The sequence below is a fragment of the Oryctolagus cuniculus genome, chromosome 6 (assembly GCF_051225735.1).
Source record: "Oryctolagus cuniculus isolate XC-2025 breed Fujian yellow rabbit chromosome 6, ASM5122573v1, whole genome shotgun sequence".
Lineage (NCBI taxonomy): Eukaryota > Metazoa > Chordata > Mammalia > Lagomorpha > Leporidae > Oryctolagus > Oryctolagus cuniculus.
The window spans coordinates 23,614,445-23,638,441 of record NC_142872.1 but is presented as its reverse complement, the minus strand read 5'-3'; the positions used below and the strand labels follow the sequence as shown (position 1 = coordinate 23,638,441).

The window sequence follows — 23,997 nt, the reverse complement described above, 5'->3', positions numbered from 1 at the left end:
TCTGGGGCCTTGGCATCCTTTATTTGTTATGGAGAGGCAGAGGTGGTCTGCTGGTTCACTCCCGAAATGGCCGCAATAGTGGGTCTGAGCCAATCCGAAGCCAGGAGCCAGGAGCTTCCTCTGGGTCTCCCATGTGGGTTCAGGGACCCAAGCATTGGACCATCTTCTGCTTTCCTAGGCCATAGAGAGATCTGGATCGGAAGTGGAGTAGCCAGGACTTGAACCAGCCCATATAAGATGCCAGCAGTGCAGGCTGTGGATTTACTGGCTACGCCACAGTACCAACCACTATTTATTTATTTGAAAGGCAGAGTTACAGAGAGAGGTGAGACAGGGATACAGAGACAGGGAGAGATCTTCCATCTGCTGGTTCACTCTCCAAATGGCTCCAACAACCAGGCCTGGGACAGGCTGAAGCCAGGAGCTTTAGAACTCCATCCAGGCCTCACCTATGGGTGGCAGGGACCCAAGTACTTAAGCTATCATCTGCTGTCTTCCCACCTGCATTAGCAGGGAACTGGATCAGAAGTGTAGCAGCTGGGACTTGAACTGGCGCTCATGCTTGCTTGTACAGGATACCTGCACTGCAGGCGGCAGCATAACCTGTGCCACAATGCTTACTCATGCTTTGGCATCTTAACACATGTAGCTTTTGAGTTTTTGAAAATTATGTATTATGTGAGAGGCAGAGGAGTAGTTGGAGATCTTCCATCTGCTGGTTCACTCCCCAAATACATATCACAGCTGGAGCTGAGCCAAACTGAAGCCAGTAGCCCAGCACTCCACCCAGGTCCCCTGTGGAGACCTTCCTAGTGACAGGGCTTGAGCTGCCCTCTGCTGCCTCCTAGGTGTCCGTTTGTAGGAAGCTGGATTGGAAGTAGAGTAGCTGGGATTCAAACCAAACATCCCGCTATGGGGTACAGCTGAAGCCACTGTGCCAAACACCCACTGTGTTTGCCATATTTGGGATAAATTTATGCATGACAGGTTCTGGAGTGCTTTGAGTTCAAGGATGTGACTTGGGGGTAGGTGTGTGCGAGGGGTGGGGACACTAAGCAGGGCAGCTGTGACTGTCAAGCAGCTGGTGCGTCAGGGAGGGTGTGTGCCCCCAGATGGAGGTTACGTAAGTGTGTTATGCAGACCGTGCTGGCTGATACACTATCCCTGGCCTCCGAGTGTACACTGTGGGCTGGATTTTCATTCCTTAGCTGGAGTGGAGGTTGAATAACTTCTCAAGGTCAGCCAGAGGAAGGTTTGGTAGGTGAGCAGGCAGCCTGTAGAGGATCCTGGGACTCGTGTCTCTTGGTGTAGCTGGCTTGTCCTTCTCAAAGCCATCAGTGATTGCCTGCAGGCTGGCTCATCCTGGTCCTGCTCCTCCCTTTTCCCCCACTCATCCTTGGGAACTGAGTCCTTGGGCTCTGCTTGGAGCCTTCAGCAGGCAGAGAGACCTGGTCCTGTCTTCCCCAGGCCGCCTTCTGGTTTGTGTCTGCATGTCAGACTGCCCCACTTCATGGTTGGTCTCCAGAGGCTGGATTTGGAAGACCTGTGGGCAGAGACAGATAGGCTCTGGGACCTGCACAGACCTGAGTGATTGGAGCAGATCAGATGGAAGGAGGGACTGGGAGGGGCCAGGGCTAGGGTTCCACTTCCGAGTCAGCACCGGCAGGGTTCAGTGAGGAAGCGCGGTGCCTAGTTTTCTTTCCCGCAGTCCTGGATGATCATTATTCCTGCCTGAAGATTACTTCTGCAGTGGGTTCTGAGAACCATGAAAATGGGTGTTTTCTGGGTGCTGTTGAGTTGTCAGGAAACTGAGGCTTTTAGGGAGAGGCTGTGCTGTGTCAGGCTTTTCCTGAGTCTGGTCAGATAAATGCAGCAAGGGTCTGGCCTGTGTGGGGTAGGGGAGAGGGAAGGGGGTGGTGCATGCAGTTGGGCCCCTTGTGAAGAGGTCGGGCATCTTTCTGTGCTCCAAGGGCAATTGACTCCATGCCCCGTGCTTGCTCCTGTGCGAGATTCCTCTGCAAGGTGCTGTACTGGGGCGGGGGTGGGGTGGGGTGGGGTGGGGTGGGGATGCTACTTGGGCATGCACACGCCTCCCTGAGGGTCTCTGGCTAAGCAGGTGAAGAAGCGATGTGACACAGATGTGAGAAAACAGCATCTGGAATTGCTAACATGAAGGGCACATAAGAAAGTGTTCTGGCTCATGAGCAGTTCACCTGCCAGCAGCTCATACCAGTGAATGGGCAGTTGTGGCACCTGAAGGAGGGAAGTCCCCAGCCCCAGGAGAGCCTGGCTGTATCTGAGCTCTGCCCTCCCTACTCCCTTGACCTTGGCAGTAATCTCCTTAGTGGCTGATGTTTGCTGCAGCTGGAGTGTATTTTGACAGGTGGCTTTGCTTGCTGGGTTTTGAGGATTAGTGATAAGAGAGGGCATTTGGGGTATATTAAATGATGGGTGTGCTGCCTTTTCCCTGGGCAGTGAACCAGTGCATGTGTGAAGGCTACTGTATGGGTGCAGTTTCTGGGGTGGATCTTCTATGGGGCCAGGGCCAGGAGCAAGTCTTTGGTGACCCAGCCCATGGCCCAGGATTGCTCCTCCTCTGCCCCCAGGGCATAGCACCAAAGAGGGCTTCCTGGTGGTTTTGTGCTGGTTTCTTCCCAAAGAGGGCCAGGTGTGGTGGCTGAGGCATTGCCACCATGAGGCAGGGGGTATCTGTCAAGGACTTGGAGCCCGCAGGTTTGGGAGGAAGGAGCAAGCTGGGATAGTTCAGACTTCAGAAAGACCAGCGAGGCAGCCCATCTTCCCTGCTCTGATCCTAATGTGGGCTGAGCCGCCTATGGTTCCAGCCTGGTCATGTGCAAGAAATAACAACAACAGCAGCAACAAAAATAGGACGGAGTAAACAGCTCACTGCACTTCTCTGCTCTCACACTAAAATGAGCTGGGAACAAATGAGCAAAGCTCTGAAAGAACGAGATGGGACCCAGAGTGTGGTTTTGTGATCTGAAATTGTGGTGCTCTGTGGTTTGTTGTACAGCAGACCCGGTGCCCTGTGGGCTCCCTGCAATGTCTCTGAAGTGAAGGCCTGGGTCACAGCTTCCGGTTGTGATAGTGACGCCTGGGTCATCTGAGCTCTTTACAGTGGGATCCTGGTCACCAGTGACTGCAGTGTGTTTATGCATGCATACTTGGGCGTATGACATCCACTGTGGTCATTTCAGCATACTGTATTTTAAAAATGAATGGAACTGTCCTTTGGGTTCATTGAGAGGAATGATTCTGGAGATGGAAAAGGGTGACAAGTGGCACTGTTCTCATGAATAACTCTCTCCCTCTGGACAGAGCACACAGGTCGTTCTTCAGGATTGGGATTTTAATTCTGTGTGCACAGTCTCAGAATATTGCCTTCTAGGGGTTCTGTGTGGACAAGGACTATTTGAATCATTGCTTTTTATTTTTTTTTTTTTTAAACTTATTTATTTGAAAGGCAGAGTGACGGGGGAGGGAAAGACAGGGACAGAAACAGAGAGAGAAAGATCTTCCATCTGCTGTTTGAATTCCCAGTCACAGCTGGGCTATGCTAGAGCCAGGAGCTTGGAACTCCATCCAGGTCTCCCATGTGAGTGACAGGAACCTGAGTACTTGAGCCATCATCTGCTGCCTCCCAGGCTCATTAACGGGAATTAGATTAGAAGTGGAGGTGGGACTGGCTCTCGGACACTCCTTCATGGGATGTGGGCATCCACAGGGGCACGTAGCCACTGCCGCACAGTGGGTCAAGTGCCCATCTTGCTATCCCTCAGCACCAATTGAAGTTACATTTCCTGGAGGGTGCGGCTGGATTTCTGTCCACGAGGCATGGCCTGCTTGGTGAGGAATGCGGCTCCCTTCCTGTGGGCTCCCCTCAAGGGCAGAAGCTGTGTGAGAAGTTGGGTTTGTCTGGCACCTGTGTCTGTTGAGCTGTAGAATCAGAACCATGCAGAAGACTTGCAGCCATGAAAGGCTCTATTTCTCCTCCACACCTTTAATGTCCTAGCGGCCCCCATCCTTAATGATCGGTTTTATTGGCAAGAGCTCTGCAGTTCAGCCGAGAAGCTGACTCATGGGAGTGCGTCTGTGGCAGGTAATTCATTCAGCAAATATTTACGGGCTCCTACTGTGCCCTGGGCCTGCCTCAGTCCTGGAGAAGCCCAGCAGAGGTGGCCGAACCTCCGTCAGCAGGGGCTTACTGGGGCCTCAAGCCCTAGCTGCAAACAGAGGTACAAGACAGTGCATACTGCTGCTTGTACCTGGGAGCGTGAGGCACCCGGAATGTCTTTTTTAATTGGCTGTTAATTGTAGCTAATAATTTTTATTGATTGTAAACTAATTTCCATAATTACCAGCATATTTATTCTGGCGGTTCTTTTATTGCAGTAGAAGATGGCTGTACCTCCCACGTATGCCGATCTTGGCAAATCTGCCAGGGATGTCTTCACCAAGGGCTACGGTGAGTGGAGCTGGGAGAGGGCCGTCTTCAGCTCACAGGCTGGGTAGGCATGTTTGCAGTTTTACCCATAACAGTTTGGGAGACCCCTGTCGGTCAGCTGTTGGGCGCTTTTTTTTTTTTTTTTTAAGAAGATTTATTTATTTGAAAGTCAGAGTTACACAGAGAAGGAGAGGCAGAGAGAGAGAGAGAGAGAGAGAGAGACAGAAGTCTTCCAACCACTGGTTCACTCCCTAGTTGGCTACAACAGCTGGAGCTGCACCAGCGGAAGCCATGAGCTTCCTCCATGTCTCCCATGGAGGTGCAGGACCCCAAGGATTTGGGTCACCTTCTGCTGTTTTCCCAGGCCATAGCAGAGAGCTGGATTGGAAGTGGAGCAGCCAGGACTTGAACCAGTGCCCATATGGGATGCTGGCATTGCAGGTGCCGGCCTCTTGGGCACTTCTGTGCCAGGGAGGGAGATGAGCTCTGCTGGTTGTGCCCCTGTCGGGGCAGGCCTATGGTTTGCTGCTGATGAGTGGACCCTAGTGTCTTCCCTTCCACAGGTGCAGCAGCTCTGTGGGTACAGATTCTAAATTTAGCCCACTGTGTGCGTGAAGCCGATGGGTGTGTCTCTGCTGGCTGTGGGACACCTTCCTCTCAGCCCCACGGGGAGTGCAGGTGACGCCCACGTGGGGCCCAGGTGGGGTCAGCACCCAGAGTGTTTCGAAAGGGCAGAAGGGCGGAGATGCTGTTTTTGGTTTCATTGTTTCACCTGTTAACTGCAGTCTTCTTTCTGTAGGATTTGGCTTAATAAAGCTTGATTTGAAAACAAAGTCCGAGAATGGATTGGTAAGTTGTCTCACTCCCACAGAACATGTGTGCTTATTGTTAACCACTTAACTGCCCAGGTGTGCCTGGCAAGGCCAGAACAATGTGCTGTCTGAGATTGGGGAGGTTTGTGGTCATCACAGTCATGGGGTCCACACTGGGGGTCCCCAACTCAGCAGCTGGTAGCACTCAGAACATCACAGCAGACCTCATGTAGTTCCAGTTTTCCTTGGATTTCTTGTTATAAAATTGACTTGTGCCTAACTACATAATTATTAAGAAAACTCACTGGTCCCCTTTATTTATTTGATTATTTATTGTTTAAAGATTTATTTGAAAGGCAGAGTGACAGTGAGAGATCTTCCATCTGCTGGTTCACTCCCCAGATGGCTACAGCAGCTAGGCTGAAGCCAGGAGCCAGGACTCCATCTGGATCTCACTTGAGTGACTGGGGCACGAACACTTGGGCCATCTTCTGCTGCTTTCTCAGACACGTTAACAGGGAGCTGAATCAGAAGCAGAGCATTGTATAGGTGTCCGTATTGGCTGCTGGCTTTGCAGGGGACAGTCAACCTGCTGTGCCACAGCGCCAGCCCATGGTTCCCCTTAGGTTGTGCATGGAGTCACTGTTGGAAGGAAGGAGTTTTGGGCTTGAATTACTGCTCTGTCAGCCTTAGCCCGGTGCTGCTTCTCTGTCCTCGGCTGGAGGCGGGATGGAATGGGAGTGCCGAGTTACAGGGGAGGGAGGCAGCTGTTGCCCCCCACTGCCGGTATCTCGTTGTCGCGTGAAGGCAGTTCCAGTGGTTAGGGATGGAGTGGGTCCTGGGGTGCAGGCTGTGACTCATATCTCTTGTTTGTAGGAATTTACAAGCTCAGGCTCAGCCAACACTGAGACCACCAAAGTGACGGGCAGTCTGGAAACCAAGTACAGGTGGACTGAGTACGGGCTGACGTTTACGGAGAAATGGAACACCGACAACACGCTGGGCACCGAGATCACCGTGGAAGACCAGGTACTGCAGCCTGTGCCGAGATGTGGGTTCGTGAACGCACACCTGCTGGCCTGCCTTGTCACTAAACTCGCTGCTGGTTTTCTTTTCTGTTCAGCTTGCACGTGGACTGAAGCTGACCTTCGATTCCTCCTTCTCGCCTAACACTGGGTAAGAGTCTCTTATCTCCACAAGGACCTTCTGTGATGTTGCAGGCACTGGAAGCTGTTTGTGACAAAGGGTTTTGGGGATGGGCCTAACATCCTCTGTGACCTGTGAGTTTGAGTTCTGTGGTTTCGATATAGTCCCGGGACATACTCATGGCCATTCATGAATGGACTGTGCTCTGATGAGCACTGCTTGGTTCGGGAATGATGTTTCCTGGACAGACATGTTTTCCAGTTCCTCCTGCACTTGTTCCAGGCCCCTCTAGGGATCTGAGGGTATCCAGGCCTTGGGTGTTAAGCCACACCCCACCTTCCTGACCCACAGGGTCTTCCTTTCTTTGGCTCATCAGCCAGCAATATTTCGTAATCAAGATTCTGCCCTGTTTGTGTTTTCCTGGCCTCGGCCGTGGGGGCTGTAGGATTTCTGCTTGAGTAATGCTGTATTTTATGTGCTGAGGCTGCTGCTAATGTGAGTGGTTGAAGCTGAGGGATAACAGGTGATGTTTGGAAGCCAGGCTAACTGGTTCCTGTTCCCAGCCCCCTCTGTCAGGCTGGCTTCTTGCTCAGGGACCCTGAGACGGGGAAGGTCTGACCTGCACTTTTCTGCCCCAGGCCCTTGGCCACCAGCAGAGCAGGCTTGTTTGTTGTTACTGGGGCCTCAGTTCCTAGGTGCTTGTCTACGTGGCAGAAGGAGCCGTTCTTGTCCCCTGTACAAGCTTGCTTTTTCCTGCTCCAAGTGGTCGTCTACTGACCCTGGGGAAAATTATCCACTGATGAGGGATCAGGGCATGGACTGAATTTTAATCTTTAATTTTTTTAGTTAGTAAAAATTAAAATGAACATATAAAATCTACCATCTCAGCCATCTCTGAGTGTGCAGTTCAGTGGCATGATGAGGTTCATTGCTTGCCATCCTGTGTTGTTTTCTTCCCTTCCTCTTGCCTTTTTTTTTCACCTTCCAAAAGTTTGCTCGCAGGAGGATCTACCAAGTCCAGGCTCTTCTGTGTTCTCTCTGCTGCAGCTGCTCCTGCCAGGACTATGCCTTCTTGCTTGTCCCTTTGCCCCCAGCACTGTGTGGTGATCATGGTCATGGTCGTTACCCATGGGGTTTCCAGTAGGCTCAGGGGCTGCAGGACACACCCAGAGGCTGTGCCAGCTGATCTGAGTTGGTGCACTTTGGGATTTGTAAAGGATTTCCCATTAGTTTTGAGAGGTTTGTGGAGAAGGCTCCAGACCCTGCAGTAAGAAACACAGCAAAGTTTTTTTTTATTTTGAGATAATTTCATACTTATAAAATGCAGTAAAAATAATATGTCAAATTCTGTTACATCCTTCTCTCAGCCTTACATTAACATAGAACAAATTAATGCGGCTATGCTACGGTGGCCAAACCTGCTGTCTCCTGATGCCTTGCTGATCGCGATCCGGCTCTGGATCCCGCATGGCACTTAGGGGTCTGGTCTCCTCATCTCCTCTAATCTGGGGCATATTTGTGATTTTTCTTTGGTTTTCATGACCTTGACGCTTTTGAAGAAGAGTGGCCAGTTTTGCAGAATGTCCTTCAGTTTGGATTTGTGTGACATTTCCTCGTGTGTAGGTTTAGGTTGTGCGTCTTCGGGAGCTGCAGACGCAATGCATCCCTGGGTCCTCGGTGCACGTCTCAGGAAGAGTGTGGTGACATGCCCCAGTGCTGGCCCTGCCCGCCTCAGTTTTGCTCTTTTTCTTTATTTTTTAAAGTTTTATTTATTGAAAAGGCATAGTAGCAGAGAGAGGCAGAGACAGAGATCTTTCATCTGCTGGTTTATTTTCCAAATAAAAATGCAGCCAGGATCCAGGACCAACATCCAGGTCTCCCAGTGGGTAGCAGGGGCCCTGGTACTTGGGGCATCATCTGCTGCTGTCCAGAGGTGTTAGCGGAAATCTGGATTGGAAGTGGAATAGCCAGGGCTTGAATCGGCACTTTGATATAGGCTGTTGGTGGTGCGAGGGCTGGCTTAACCCACTGTGTCACAGCACTGGCCCCTGGTAATACAACTTCTATCACTTCGGTGTAGTGATGCCTGCCCGCTCTTTCCACTGTAAAGCTGCTGTTTCTTCTTTGTGATGAACAAGTGTCTTGTGTGTTCTATTTGTCTGTTTTGTCTCACAAGATAGTAGCATCCACTGGTGAAGTCTTGCAAGCAACGATTAGGTTTGGCATTTGATGAATTTATATTCCTGTCGCGTTTCACTTACTAATTAATTGGAATTCTGATTTAGGGAAGCACTGTCCCTTCTGCCCCTGTGAATGTCTGTATTCACGTGGATTCATGGATGTGGATTTTATCCTCAGGGCTAAATCCTGTTATTATTTATGTTGTTGCTCAAGTTGCCCTGCCTGTGCCATTGGGTGCTCCTTCAGGTTGACATCCTGCGTACTTGTGCTTGTTCTTTTTTTTTTTTTTTTTTTTGACAGGCAGAGTGGACAGTGAGAGAGAGAGACAGAAAGAAAGGTCTCTCTTTGCCGTTGGTTCACCCTCCAGTGGCCGCTGCGGCCGGTGCACCGCACTGATCCAATGGCAGGAGCCAGGTGCTTCTCCTGGTCTCCCATGGGGTGCAGGGCCCAAGCACTTGGGCCATCCTCCACTGCACTCCCGGGCCACAGCAGAGGGCTGGCCTGGAAGAGGAGCAACCGGGACAGAATCCGGTGCCCCGACTGGGACTAGAACCTGGTGTGCTGGCGCCGCAAGGCGGAGGATTAGCCTAGTGAGCCGCGGTGCTGGCCGCCTCCTTGTTCTTCTGGTTAGTTCTGTATTTCTGGGTTCAGAAGATGTCCTGGTCTTATGTTAGATGTGTTCCTCCTGCTGTTGCTGTCAGCTCTTTCTCCAAGAAGCCCTGGAGAATGATCCGTTGGAGAATGATGTGGGGATGCTCAGCCTGAGGGTGCCTGCTGTGTGTCTTGCTGGCCCTGGGTGTTCAGGGCTGATTTTGCTGACTGCTGTTGGAGCTTGGAAAGGAATGGTGGCTTGCACAGTGACTGAGGGTGCAGCTCAAGAAACATCTGGTGCTTGGAAGTTGCGGAGTGTGGACCACTCCTGGGTGACGCTGCGACCTCATTAGCAACTGGCACCTACCCTGCATGTCTGCCCAGCTGAAGCCGGCTTGGTAGTCACAGAGCAGATTCATACATCTCAGGTGCTTGTCAGATTAGCACCACTGTTTAAATAGCTTAAACAAAATCCCCTTAATGTGGACAGAGGAAAGACTCCACAGCCATGATACGCAGCGATAGAAAGAGTAGAGCCCTGTGGATAGGCCTGAGCCCTGGCCCCAGCACTGCCCCTTTCTTTGAGGATCTTGAGCTGCTGGCTGGAATCCAGTGAGACAGTGGGTGGTGCAGTTGGTGAGCAGAGACCTTGCCATAGGCCTCACAGCTTGTGAGTGCAGCGACTTTTTATCTGGCGCTTGGAGGATGCCTGATGGGTATGTTTCTTGCCCCCCCTCCAAAAAAAAAATTCAATTTCTTTTCCTTTTTTAAAGATTTTTTTTTTTTTTTGAAAGGCAGAGTTGAGGGGTGGGAAAGAGAGAGAGAGAGAGATTGAGATTGAGATTGTATTTGCAGGTTCACTCTGCAGCGGTCGGTGCTGGTCCAGGCTGAAGTCGGGAGTCTGGAGCTCCTTTCAGGTCTCCCACGTGGGTGCCAGGGGCCAAGGCACCTGGGCCATCTTCATGGTGGTGGTCCAACCTAACGCACCACAAGGCCAGCCCTTTCCCTCTCTTTTTAAATGTCAGCACCTCAACAGCTGTCTCACCAGTCACACTGCCCAGCTGGGTGCCAAGTGGACACTTAACCAAAACCCAAGCTCTTTCCCCCCAAGAACAGGGAGACCAAGGTAGGTTTATTTACAATGTTTCTTACCGAGAGAAACTCTGGTTGGCTGTTCCTTCTTCCCTTTGAAGCTTTCCAAACTTGAAACTGAGGTCCTGAGGCACAAATTTCACTGTTGCTTGGGAAGTGTGTTAGCTTCTTTTTCAATTGTGACTACTAAAAGTCTTGTCTGATTGAGAACTTAGAATATTTAACCTTTAATATTATTTTACTATGGAAAGTCTCAAACATACAGAGTATACAGAGTATGAAACATACAGAGTATACAGAGTATGCTAAGTCCTTGTCTTGTTCCTGTCTGCTGGTTTTGTGATTGCCAGCCCCAGGCTGATCATATTGTATTTAGACGGCCAGAAAGACGAATCCCCTCCACCCTTACGTTATTTTAAGTGAAAACAGCTCATAATTTCATCTGGAATTACTTCAGTGTGCATTTCTAAATGCTAAGGATCCTTTATAAAGAAGCGTAACCATCACCCCAGTATTGCGTGGGAAAACACTAGTCTTAGTTCCTCGATGCTGTCAGATCTGTAGTCTGCTCGGATTTTCGTGACTTCCACAGATCAGAGTCATCGTGGGAAGCTGCAGGTGCCCCCGCTTCCGGCTCTCCTCTTCTACCTTGTCCTTGACTTGTTGACACGAGGTCCTGGTTCCTGTGGAGTTGCAGATCCACTGGGTTTCCTGTGTGTGACTGTGTGGTGTCATTTAACTTGTTTCGCTGCCCCCTGTGTTTTCTGGTAATCTGCAGGTCCAGGGGCCTCATCTCATTGAGACTCCTGTAGGGACGGGCTAAAACCTGGGGGCGTCGTGTGCTTCCCGTGGGGTGCTGGTGCCGATCGACATTCAGTAACTCTTTGGAGAGTGTGTGAGGGGGACACTTCCACTTTCAGAATTCCCTCTTCACTTTCAGCTTGAGTCTTTAAATAAGGAGAACCTACTGCTTAACTGGTTACTTTGAAGTATAGTTATTACTGTAAGAAAGGTATAATGAATGTTTAATCCTTTTTTTTAAAGATTTATTTATTTATTTGAAAGTCAGTTACAGAGAGGCAGAGGCAGAGAGAGAGAGAGAGAGGTCTTCCATCCGCTGGTTTACTCCCCAGTTGGCCGCAATGGGGGATTCTACCAAGATGAGCCAGGAGCTTCTTCCGGGTCTCCCATGTGGGTGCAGGGGCCCAAGGACTTAGGCCATCTTCTGCTGCTTTTCTAGGCCATAGCAGAGAGTTGGATTGGAAGTGGAGCAGCCAGGTCTCGAACCAGCACCCATATGGGATGCCAGCACTGCAGGCGGCGGCTTTACCCGCTATGCCACAGCACTGGCACCTAATCCTTTTTTTTTTTTTTTTTTTTTTTGACAGGGTTAGGCAGTGAGGGAGAGAGACAGAGAGAAAGCTCTTCCTTCCATTGGTTCACCCCCAAAATGGCCGCAACGGCCGGAGCTACTCCAATCCGAAGCCAGGAGCCAGGCATTTCTTCCTGGTCTCCCATGTGGGTGCAGGTGTCCAAATACTTAGGCCGTCCTCCACTGCCTTCCTGGGCCACAGCAGAGAGCTGGACTGGAAGAGGAACAACCAGAACTAGAACCCAGTGCCCATATGGGATGCTGGTGCCGCAGGTGGAGGATTAACCAAGTGAGCCACTGTGCTGGCCCCACCTAATCCTTTTTTAATTTACATTTTTGGGAGTAACCAATTGGTTCTCTAAAGGTGATGAGTATATGTGTTGTGAATTCCCAGATAAGCCTAATTGACATGTTCCAGTCCACTGCTAATATTGTTCTTATTTAAATAATCTTTTTTTTAAAGGTTTATTTATTTATTTGAAAGGCAGAGTCACAGAGGCTGAGTCAGAAAGAGAGAGAGAGAGACATCTTCCCTCTCCTGGTTCATTTCCCAAATGGCTGCAACAGCCAGAACGGGGCCAATCCAAAGCCAGGAGCCTAAGGCTTCTTCCTGGTCTTCCACATGGGTGCAGGGCGCAAGGACTTTACTGCTTTCCCAGGCCATCCATAGCAGAGAGCTGGATCAGAAGTGGAGCAGCCAGGACTCAAACCAGCACCCATATGGGATGCTGACACTGCAGGCTGATGCTTGACATACTACACCACAGTGCCAGCCCCACGATCTTTTTCTTTGAAGATTTATTTATTTATTTGAAAGTCAGAGTTAGTGAGAGGAGAGACAGAGAGACAGAGGCCTTCCATCTGTGGTTCACTCACCAAATGGCTGCAACGACTGAAGCTGGGACAGTCTGGAGCTTCTTCTGGGTCTCCCACGTGGGTGCGGTGGCCCAAGGATTTGGGCCATCTTCTACTGTTTTCCCAGGCTGTTAATAGGGAGTTGGATCAGAAGTGGAGCAGCTGGGGCTCAAACTAGTGCCCATATGGGATGCCGGCACTGCAGATGGAGGTTTTACCCAGTCTGTCACAGTACTGGCCCCCTAAACTGGGATTAAAAAAAACTTTGGATTTCTTGGAATGATTCCCCCAAGATGAGTTTGTTTTGATTTTAATACAGTTTCTTTTCTTTCAGGAAAAAAAATGCTAAAATCAAGACAGGCTACAAGCGGGAGCACATCAACCTGGGCTGCGACGTGGATTTCGACATCGCTGGGCCCTCCATCCGGGGTGCTCTGGTGCTGGGTTATGAGGGCTGGCTGGCTGGCTACCAGATGAACTTTGAGACTGCCAAGTCCCGAGTCACCCAGAGCAACTTTGCCGTCGGCTACAAGACCGATGAATTCCAGCTCCACACTAATGTGTAAGTGTATATGTGTGGGGTTCGAGTGAGTGTGGTGGGGAAGTGCTTTGTATTGTTAGCTTTTTAAAGATTTATTTATTGGAAAGGCGGAGTGACACAGAGAGGGATAGACAGAGGGAGAGATCTTCCTTCCACTGGGTCACTCCCCAAACACCTGTAACAAGGCAGGGCTGGGCCAGGCCAACACCAGGGGCCAGGAACTCCATCCTGGTCTCCCATGCGGGTGGCAGGGACTCAGTGTTTGAGCCGTCATCTGCTGCCTCCCAGGCTTGTTAGCTGGAAGCAGGGTGGCTGTGAGTTGATCCTGGGCACTCTGGTATGAAAATCGGGTGTCCCAAGCAGTGGCTTACCCTGCTGTGCCACAGTGCCAGTTTCCATTGTTTTTAAGTCTGTTTTTAAAATGAATTCTTTTTTTTAGAAGATAGAAATATTTTCCAGACGCTGGTTCACTCCTCAAATGGCTGCATTGATCTGGCTGGACCAGGAGATTCTTCTGGGTCTCCCACTTGGGTGCAGGGGCCCTGGCACTTGAGTCATTTTCCTTTGCTTTCCCAGACACATTAGCAGGGAACTGGATTGGAAGTGGAGCAGCTGGGTGTCAAACCAGTGCCCTTGTGGGATGCCAGCACTGTAGGCCATGGCTTTAACCTGCTGTGCCAAAGTACTGCCCCCCCCCCTTTTTTTTTTGCAGATTTATTTGTTTATTTGAAAGGCAGAGTGACACAGAGGAAGAGAGAACTCTTTGATCTGCTGCTTCACTCCCCAAATGTCCACAGCTACCAGGGCTGGGCCAGGCCGAAGTTAGGACCCAGGAGCTCCACCAGGGTCTCCCCTGTTAGTGTCAGGGCCCAAGCCCTGCTTTCCTAGGTGCATTAGCAGAGAGCTGGATCATAGCACAACAGTTGGGACTCAAGCCAGCACTCTGATATGGGACCTCGTGTCACAAGCAGTAGCTTAAACTTCTGTGCAACAGTGCCAGCCCTCTGAGTCCACCTTTTAATCACTGCAAAATTAGTTTGTTGGCATTCCATGAGCCAGATGGCTTGCTAGTATTTGTGTGTTTCCCACCTATCCATTTCCTGAAGTGTCTTGGGTTTTCGTCCTTAAAAAAGTTTGTTATTTATTTGGAAGGCATGATAATAGAGACAAAGAGATCTTCCATCTGCTGGTTCATTCCCCAAATGCCTGCAGTCGCTAGGGCTGGACCAGGCTGAGGCCAGGAGCCAGGAACTCTATCCTGGTCTCCCGGGAGGGTGGCAAGAAACCAAGCACTTGGGCTGTCATCTGCTGACTCCCAGGTGCATTAGCAGGAAGCTGGATTGGAAGCAGAGTAGCTGTGACTTGAAATTATGCAATCTGATATGGGAAGCGGGTGCCTCAGATGGCGTCTTGTCTTGGTGCACCAAACCTGTACCTGCTTAGGTGCTTCCTATTCTGCGAACACTAGTGTCGCTGCTGATACGCACAGCATGACTGACTATCACAGCACGAGCACAGTGTCCATCAGGAGGGTCCCTTCCCTGGTGTTTGCGGGGCCCTGGGGTCCTTTCCGTTTCAGTTTCCTGTGGAGTGTAGACGTGGCTTCTGTCTCCATCATAACGCAGCATCTTCTCTGCAGGCTGCAGCGTTTGGAAGTCGAACTTCTGGCAGCACGGTGAAGGGAAGGGAAGATTGCGGATGAGTGCGACGTTTGTAGTTGAGCTTGAGAGTTGGATTGGCTTTTGGTTAAGGGAAGCAGCGTTTTCACCCATAAAAGTCCTGTTTTAGTTCTAGAGGAGAAACCTACAGCACCAGTTACCAAGTTTCTTTCTTTCCACTAGAGGTCACTGGTGGTGCAGCCGGAACTTAAATTGGCATCAGAATGGGATGCTGACACCTGGCACTGCAGGTGGCGGCCTTACCTTCTGTGCCACATCACAGGCCCCAGAATTCTTTTTTTTAATTTTGTTTATTTATTTGAAAGGGGGAAGAAAGAGAGTCAGACAGAGAGAATGAACTGCCTGTAGTGGCCAGGGCTGGGTCAGGTGAAAGCTGGAAGTCAGGAACTTAATGCAAGTCTCCGGTGTGTGTGGCAGGGACCCAACTACCTCCGAGGGTACACAGCAGCAGGAGGCTAGAATAGGGTGCAGAGTCAGGACTTGACCCTAGGCACTTCCACATGGGATGCAGGCGTCTTAGCCACAAGGCCAGGTGCCCGCCCCAGAAGCATTTTTTAAACTTAGATTTTGGTCTGGAATGGGAAGCACTAGCTTGGGTTGGAATTAGGAACTGGCATTGATTCTAGGAGGAACGGGGGCTATTAGCCGTCTCCCGCAGATGCCTGAGCGCCACCGTTTAACAGAAACAGGTGGGCGTGGTTTGTTTCTGGAGCTGGTTTGGGGGCGGCTGACAGCTCACTAGGGCTGCTCTGCAGTAGTTCAGAGTTGTGCACCTGGTCTTTCTGCCATAGAGATGAACTTGAATGAGAGATTCATTGTGTTTGCAGTTTTTAAAAAGATTTATTTATATATTTGAAAGGTGAAAGAGAGAGAGATTGATCGATCGATCTGTCTTCCATCTGCTGGTTCATTCTCCAAATGGCTGCAATGGTGAGGCTGGGCCAGGCTGAAGCCAGGAGCCCAGAACTCCAACCAGGCTTTTTATGGGGGTGGCAGGGGCCTGAGTACTTGCCACCAGTACTCAGGTGTATTGAAAGGGAGCTGGATCAGAAGTGGAGCAGCCAGGACTTGAACTGGAGCTCTGATATGGGTTGCTTTTGTCACCAGCACTGGCTTAACTGACAGACAGCACCACAGTGCTGGCCCCTGTTTATGGTTGCGCATACCCAGCATGGGGAGGCAGCATTGCGTTCTTGGTTTTATAATATTCTGTAAAAGCTGACCTTTTAAAAAAGGTACATATATAAGCTCAAGAAAATTTCCCCTCTCAAATGTTACACTAAAGTCACTCAAAAATCATTTTCAAAAGCTGCCATTTGGCAGTGTGCTTGCTGTCTGAGGAAGACGGCGTTCCCTGTGGACGCACGGTGGCTGTCTGGCAGAATGTCAGGTGGAAACCGAGGATTCAGAATGTATTCATGCGTCTACTTCAGGGAGAATATGTGTGAAGAGCAGCGAGTTTGTACTGAAACAGCAATAATTTGTTCTGGTATCCTTAAGCCCTGTGTTGTATTCCAAAGCACATACATTCTGACTTCATGGTTACCAGTGCCATTCCCACTGGAAATACTCCACAAACGATGAGGCAGAACTGTACGCTGGTTTTGTGGTAAAGGTGTTGGAGAGGGGCTGGCACTGTGGTGCAGCGGGTTAAGCCACTGCTGCATCGACAGCCTTCCATGACAGAGCATGAGTTTGAGTCTGGCTGCTCCACTTCCTATCCAGCTCTCCGCTAATGTGCCTGAGAAAGCAGTGGATGGAGGCGCAAGTCCTTGGGCTCCTGCCACCGATGTGGGAGACACAGATGGAGTTCCAGCCCTGGCCATTGCAGCTTAAGATTTATTTATTTATTTGAAAAGCAGAGTAACAGAGAGAGGGGGAGAGACAGAGAGATCTTCCGTTCTCTGAGTCACTCCTCAAATGGCCGTAGTGGCCGGTACTGGGTCAGATCTGCCAAGAACTGGGAACTTTTGGGTCTCCCAGGTGGGATGGATGCACGGGTCCAAATACTTGGTTCATCTTCCACAGCTTTTCCTGGGTTGTTAGCAGAGAGCTGAATCAGAAGGGGAGCAGTTAGGACATGAACCAGCACCAATACGGGATGCCGGTGTCGCAGGTGGTAGCCTTATCCACAGTGCCACAAAGGCAGCCCTTGGTAAATAAATCTTAAAAAAAAAAATGTTGGAGAGAATCCAGGCAAGCTTGAAGGCCAGCTGGTGCCAGGAGCATGGTTATTCCTTTTTTGAAATTAAATCTTGAAATTTTGAAATTAAAATCTTCCTTGTATTTTTATCAAAGGAGCCCGAGCCTGTGGTTAGAAACTCGGTACTAAAGGAGCAGTCAGTCTGACCCGCCTCAGCCTGCTCATCCCAGCTCCCCGGTGGCAGGCATGTTGTCTGTATTGGTGTCCCTGGTTCCCTGTGGAGATAGGTGCTTCTGGCCAGCATCCGTGTGCACTGTGCCTGTGAACAGCACAAGCAGTAGTAATAGGTGATGTGTGTGCAGCCCCCGACCCACAGGCAAGGACAGACCTCTTGGAGCTTGTCATGTACTCCTCTGGGGTGGAGGTGGCGATGGCACACCAGTGTGTACCAAGGCTGTTCTGCAGCTCCGCTGATCCGGGCAGGCTTCTCAGTTCTGAGAGCTTGGTCAGGGTCTCCAAAGAGGAGGAGTGGAGCAGGGATGGGAAGGGGATAATCCCAGTAGTGGAGGCAGTGTCCTGTGTGTGGGAGAGGGGAGAGGGTGTGGCCCATGGGGTCTCCTTCCCCATAGCAAGAGGCTCCTTCTGAAGTGTCCTGGGATGTAGGATGCAGCGGGGGTCAGCGGAGTGCCCGGGTGTGTGGTGGGTGGTCTGAACTGTAGGGTACGCTCTTGCTCCACGGGGCTGTGCTTCCAGCTGTGTCCCCGGCCGTGGCTGTGCCATTTCCAGCTGTGTCTCCAGCTGTGGCTGTGCCGTTTCCAGCTGTGTCCCCGGCCATGGCTGCAGCAGATGGCACTGAGCGCTTTTGCCTGCCTTGTGAGGGACTCGAGTGGCCCGGCCTTTCCTGCCTTCCCTGGTGGGGGTCTCTTCCCGTTCCTGCTTCTCCCCTAGCATTTTTATGATGGAGTCATTGATAAAAGTAATAGCCTATAGCAGTAGAAAAGAGAAACCATCCCAAACCCTGGTGCCCCAGCTGCTGCTTCTATTTTAGCGAGTGTTTGGAAGCAGATTTGAAGTTCGCTGCAGCTTGGATAGTTGGCTGGGTACCTTTGGGTGCTCCCAGCAGAGGGCTGAAATAGCTTTTCCATCCTTCTGAACCTTCCAGACGCCATTCTTCCTCAGTAGGCCTTATGTAACGTGCTACCTGTTCTGTGAAACTCGGTGAACTTCTGCCTCGCTCAGGACCAGCGATTGGTTCCGTCCGTCTCCAGCGTCCCTGTGTCCTGGGTGACTCAGGCGTCTCTGCCAGGGCCAGCCCACCGGCCTGGGCAGATGGGCATCGGTGCTGTGTGTGTTTGCAGGAACGACGGAACGGAGTTTGGCGGCTCCATTTACCAGAAGGTGAACAAGAAGCTGGAGACGGCCGTCAATCTTGCCTGGACAGCAGGAAACAGTAACACTCGCTTCGGAATAGCAGCCAAGTATCAGATCGACCCTGACGCCTGCTTCTCGGTGGGTACCTGTGTGATCATGCCTCTCAGGCCTGCCTGTTCTGGAGGCTGGAACCCTCAGGATTGCCGGAGTTCTGTGCTTTGGCTTGGAGATTTTCCTGCTGTGCAGTGGGGATAATGATTCCCGTGGGTGCCAGGCACCATGGGCAGCCTTTACACCTAATCCCATCTGGATAGATGCGTAAGAATCATCCCTGTTTTTATAACTGAAAGCCAGACGCTTTGGGAGATGAGTGGCTTCCCCCGGGCGTGCAGCAGCAAGGGCGGGCCCGAGGTTTGAGGCAGATGGGCAGGCTGTCGGGCCCTTTCCTGTCACCTGGCCCATTCCGCCTGACCCGCCGGGTTTTAAGCTGTCTTGCATTGCATATTGAGACATCAGTGGTCAGTTGCTGTCTTACCTTGTAAGCCCCCTGGAGTTGCTCACAGGCCTTTGGCACGGTTCTGCCGTAAGTCGTGTTGGCTCACGGCACTGCAGGCCACATCTGTCCAGGGGAGAATGAGGAAGTCTCGTGTTGCAGAGAGGTTTCTCTTCTTGGTGGCATCATTTATGGACAGCCCTGTTGAGCTGGGAGCTGGATTTGGCTCCCTTCATGCTCGGTGCATGGACACAAGGGAAAGGGGGCCTCACTGCTAATGAGCACAGAGGGTCGGCCAAGAGGCTTTGTTCTGGGGAGGCGTGTCAGGCTGCAGAGCACCATTTGAGCAGGAGAGCGCACACCTTGGTTTGATGTATCTTTTATTGAATTTAATGAATATTTGATTGAAGGGGTCATTGGAAAGATGATTTGATTCTGAAATCCACAGGTTTTTTTTTTTTCTTTTTTTTTTTTTTTTTAAGATTTGTTTATTTATTTTAAAGGGAGAGGAAGAGACAGTGAGAGATCTTCTATCTGCTGGTTCACTCCCCAAATGGCCAGTGTCTAAGGCTGTGCCAGGCTGAAGCCAGAAGCCAGGAGCTTCTTCCTGGTCTCCCATGTGGGTGGCAGGGGCCCAAGCACTTGGGCAGCATTCTGCTGTTTTTCTCAGGTTATTAGCAGGGTGCTCATACAGGATGCCTGTGTCTCAGGCAGCGGCTTTACCTACTGTGCCGTAGCGCCAGCCCCTGGGGTTGCTTTTGGAGATGGAAATGTGAAGAACTTACTGTTTTAACTGTCTGATCTTTCTGTCTAGGCAAAAGTGAACAACTCCAGCCTGATAGGATTAGGATACACTCAGACCCTAAAGCCAGGTATGTCTTGGTTGTGTGAAAGCACTTACCATGGTGCTAGCTTGCTGCTTGATCTTTTCGCTTCTCCAGTGCCTGTGTAGTATATTGTAAATGAGTATATGTGAGGTTTTATAATTGAACGTTTGCAAAACGGTGCAGGGCCACCATAAAGCATTGAGAGAATATGAGAAATAGGAACCTGGAGAAAAAGATGGCCCGGCAAACATCTGTTAAATTTTTGGATATTTTCTTCCATCCCTTTTCCATTGTGTATCCAGTGCGAGTTGTCAGGACCGGCCTGGAAAGCATCCCCATTTAAGACAAAGGAATAGGGAAAGGGGTTTGCAGGTTTCCTCTGTATGGCTGGGTACACCAGTTTATGTTGTATTGGAGCTTCAGGAGATAATACCACCTTTGAACCCCAGTATCTGAAATTCAGAATCAAGCTGCAAAAAGCAGTTTGTTGAATCTTAAGACTCCAGGGGGCTCCCTGGATTCAGGCTACTGCAGGGAGAGGCGGTTGATTGCCTGTGCATGTGTGCGCTGTGAGTGTGATGCATGCCCGCAGGTCTGACGGTGTGGTACCAGCAGTGGAAAAGACTCACTGTAGTGGGGGAGGATGGGAGGGGAAAGGAGAGTGTGATTCCAGAACTGAATTCAGGCAGGTGTTCTGTGGAATAATTGGGGTTGTTTCATGAGGACCCAAGGCCCACGTAGTTTGGCCTGGTGGTGACAGCTGGAACGAGTTCTGAGTCTGGGGTTCACCGCCTCTCTTCTTTCCTCCACTCTTCCCCTCTCCCGTTCCCTGGGCCCCTCTGCAGGTATCAAACTGACGCTCTCAGCTCTGCTGGATGGCAAGAACGTCAACGCTGGCGGCCACAAGCTTGGTCTAGGACTGGAGTTTCAGGCATAAATGAATCCTGTGCAAGCGTTTAATTTTAAACTATTTTGCAGCATAGCTACCTTCAGAATTTAGTGTACCTTTTGATGTTGTCTGTCTGGGATGCAAGTGTTGCTCAGTATCACGGTAGAGCTTCAGGTTACAGGTGTTACCCTGCGGAGGTACAGAAGAAACCCCAGTCCAAGGAGAGGTCCTTGCAGCTGCAGACTTGGGGGATTTAGTGACTCCCAGAGATGCCAGGTTTCTTTTTTATCTACAAATGGATGCAATGGAAGCTGATACTGTGTAGACACTTTGTAAATCCACATTGAGTGAATGGAACCGTGGCCTCCTAACCTGCGGATGAGAGGCTTGTAGCTTGATAGGGTGTACAGACTCATCCGAAAGGGACTTTTTAGACAGATCTTCATGACCTTGCCCCACCCCAGTCCATCATCTCCTCTTTTACACCAAAAGTAGTTTGCTGGGTGTGGTAGCTGTGTCCTTCGTGCCATTCAGGGGTGGAGAGGGTGGATGTGACGAAGCCAACGATTCAGACTCAGTTCCTTCTTGTGTTGCTCAGAGCATGAAATCACTTCTGCAGCTCAGGCGAAGCGTGGGGCAGAGCCGGTGTGATTGTGATCCTGGGGTGACAACACCCGGAATCTAAATTGGACTTCTGTTGTATTCTCACCACTCAGTTTATTTTTTAGCAGTTTAATGGGTACATTTTAGAGTCTTTCATTTTGTGTGGAATTAGATTCCTCCCCTTCAAATGCTGTAATTAACATCACTTAAAATAAAACTTGAATAAAATATTGAAACCTCATCTTCCTTCTGTTGTCTTTATTAAGAAAACAAGAACAGGGCATTTGTTTAGATGGGTTCTTTGTCCCTTTACACTGTGTGTGTGTGTGTGTGTGCACGCGCGCGCTCTTGCTGCCTAACAAGTTGCCATAAACTTGCTTCTTCAACCAGTGCCCTATACAAGCATGTCTGGGCTCTCCGTTCTCACTGCGCCGACATCAGGGTGTCAGGCTTGTCTGGGGTCTCATCGAGAGGAATGGGGTCCTCTTCAAGGTTCACGTGATTGTGGCAGAATTCATTTGTTTCAGTTGTGGGATGGAGGTCCCTGCTTCCCTGCTGGTTGTCAGCTAGGAGCCGCCCCTGGCACCTCGAAGCCACTGGCACTCCTTGCCGTGTGGCCCCCTCCACCTCCAAAGCCAGCGACAGAAAGGTTTCCTGGTGTTGGTGCCTTACAGTTTGAAGCTCCTCCAAGGAGAGCCCCGCCCCCTTCAGGTCTTCCCACTGAATGAAATCTCCCTTTCTCAGAGTTAACTGGAAAAAAAAACCCTAGTTGCAGGCATGCGATTCCATTGTCTTCACAGGTCCCTCACTGGGTCATTGAAGGGGTCATTTTGGAATTCTGCCATTTATCCACATATATATATGTGTATATATATATATATATATATATATTTAAAGATTTATTTATTTATTTGAAAGGTGGTGTTACAGAGAGGGAGAGGCAGAGAGAAGTCTTAGTCTGATGGTTCACTCCCTAAACAGCCATAAAGTGGCCAGGAGCCAGGAGCTCCATCCAGGTCTCCCACGTGGGTGCTGGGGTCCGAGCACTTGGGCCATCTTTTGCTGCTCTCCCAAGCACATTAGCAGCGAGCTGGATCAGAAGTGGATCAGTCAGGACTTGAACAGGTACCCATATGGTATCATGTCACTGCAGGCAGTTTATTAACCTGCTACACCTTAGTGCCAGCACCTCCATATAGTTTTAATGATTGTTGAAATTTCTAATACAGGGACTAGTAATGAACTCCATACTTTATCCAGCTTCAGCAAATAGGAATTTTTTTCTACTCATAATTTATGTTGGATGTGACATTCAAAACAGATATCAGATTTGTTTTTGCATTTGGTATAACTAATCTCCCCACACTGTGGACCTCAGGATCCCTCCTACTGTTTCAGTTTTATGGGACTTGCAGCTATTTCTGAGTGGATGTTAGAGTTTGTGCAGAGGTTTTGGCATGTAGTGGTGGCTGAGCATATAGTCAGGTGCCAGGCCCAGCATTGTATGAGTCCATCTTTTTGTTATATTGGGGGAGAAAAGGTTTAGCTCAGGCTACAGTTGGAGTTCACAGTTCGGGATGGGGCAGCCCCAGGAGTCTGGCCTCTGTTGGAGGCTGGCCGTGGTTGAGTGTGTGCACAGGAGTGATCACATGGTGAGATGGTGAGCTAGGAAGCAGAGACGTTAGGCCAAACTGAGCTTCCACACTGAGCCCTCTGTGGGGAGCTCCCTTCTGAAGGCCAGCCCCCAGCAACCTGAAGCCCTCCTGCCAGGCCCAGCCCTTCAATGCTGTAATTACATCGAGTTTCCACTCTTACTCCCAGAGCTGTTAACATAGGACTTCAGTTTGACATCTGCGTGAGTGTGGGGAGCCCAGTCCTGGTCAATGTATTCTATATCAAGGGCCCTCTGAACACGGAGTGTTTCCCTCGCCAGCCACTGTTGGGCAGCATGTTGGAATCCTATCTTGCCAAATGCCTTGGGTTCCTAACATCTCATCAGTTAAGAGAATGAGGCAATCTGGCAGGAGTTCAAGTGGCTGAAGTTCAAGTGCACAAAGACTCAGGAAAGAGGACTGAAGTGTGTTATTGGGGGGGAAAAAAGCCCTGTGGAATTCTGAAGCAAAGTCCAGTGTCCAGTCGACCAGAAGCCTTATTCGTGAAGCCGGCTGGTGGTTTCTGTGCTCACAGAAGGGAAAACTGCCCGGGGGCACTCAGACTTTGTACCTTGGCTAACCTGGAAGGTTTGCAATAAGGGCACCATTCAGTCTGGGCTTGGGGTGGACCGTGAGAAATGAGCAGCTGAATGAATGCTTAGTTTTTTAAAACACAGAGTCTGTGTTTCTGAGCTGTCACTGGGGCCAGATCCATGCTTCAGGAACCCAGAATGAGGAGTGAACACAGAGCCTTGGCTGTGAACGGAAAGAGGCCACCCTGGCAAAGGTGTGGACCCAACAGAGGTCTTGCTTTGTGCCACACTGGTTCTCCTGCACACTGCCAGAATGCACACACAGACCGAAGCATTGTGCCTGGCCCCTGAGGGACTTCTGCAAGGTTCTAAGTTTGCATTTACAACATGAAAAAGTCACAGAAGCTTGTTTTTGAAATGTGGGACTATTTATCAGGGCAACCCCGTGCCCCACCTCAACACCGCTTTGCCGTCACGTAGGAGTGTCGCCCGACAGAACTTCAAAAAAACTGGTGGCAAACGGAGTTACAAGCTAGGTTTCTGTTGGTGCCAGTTTTGAGATCTATAAATAGTCCCCCCCCCCCCCCCCCGTAATACACATTTCCCCGAGCTTCTGACGACGCCCTCGTGTATCTTAGGCTAGAGTTCCCTCACGGACACGCAGGGCTGGGGAGGGGGCTCTGCTAACTGCCGCATCCTGCACTACGCAAGGAACTAAGGCTTTGTTGGAAATAACACATGATGGTGGGCGA

General features: G+C 50.4%; 1 protein-coding gene across 8 annotated transcripts in view; it reads left to right on the top strand.

Moving 5' to 3' along the window:
• Positions 1-21,301, top strand: part of VDAC1 (voltage dependent anion channel 1) — a 29,770-nt gene extending 8,469 nt beyond the window's left edge. For 4 of the 8 annotated variants that reach the window (XM_089334541.1, XM_008254831.5, XM_070074964.2 and 1 more), the window contains 8 exons: positions 4,414-4,486; positions 5,265-5,314; positions 6,154-6,306; positions 6,401-6,453; positions 12,849-13,076; positions 18,236-18,386; positions 19,556-19,613; positions 20,414-21,301. In XM_089334541.1, the coding sequence (XP_089190667.1) occupies positions 4,420-4,486; positions 5,265-5,314; positions 6,154-6,306; positions 6,401-6,453; positions 12,849-13,076; positions 18,236-18,386; positions 19,556-19,613; positions 20,414-20,505 (852 nt within the window). In that variant the 5' untranslated portion in view covers positions 4,414-4,419 and the 3' untranslated portion in view covers positions 20,506-21,301. 8 annotated transcript variants of the gene reach the window in all.
• The last annotated feature ends 2,696 nt before the right edge of the window (positions 21,302-23,997 follow it).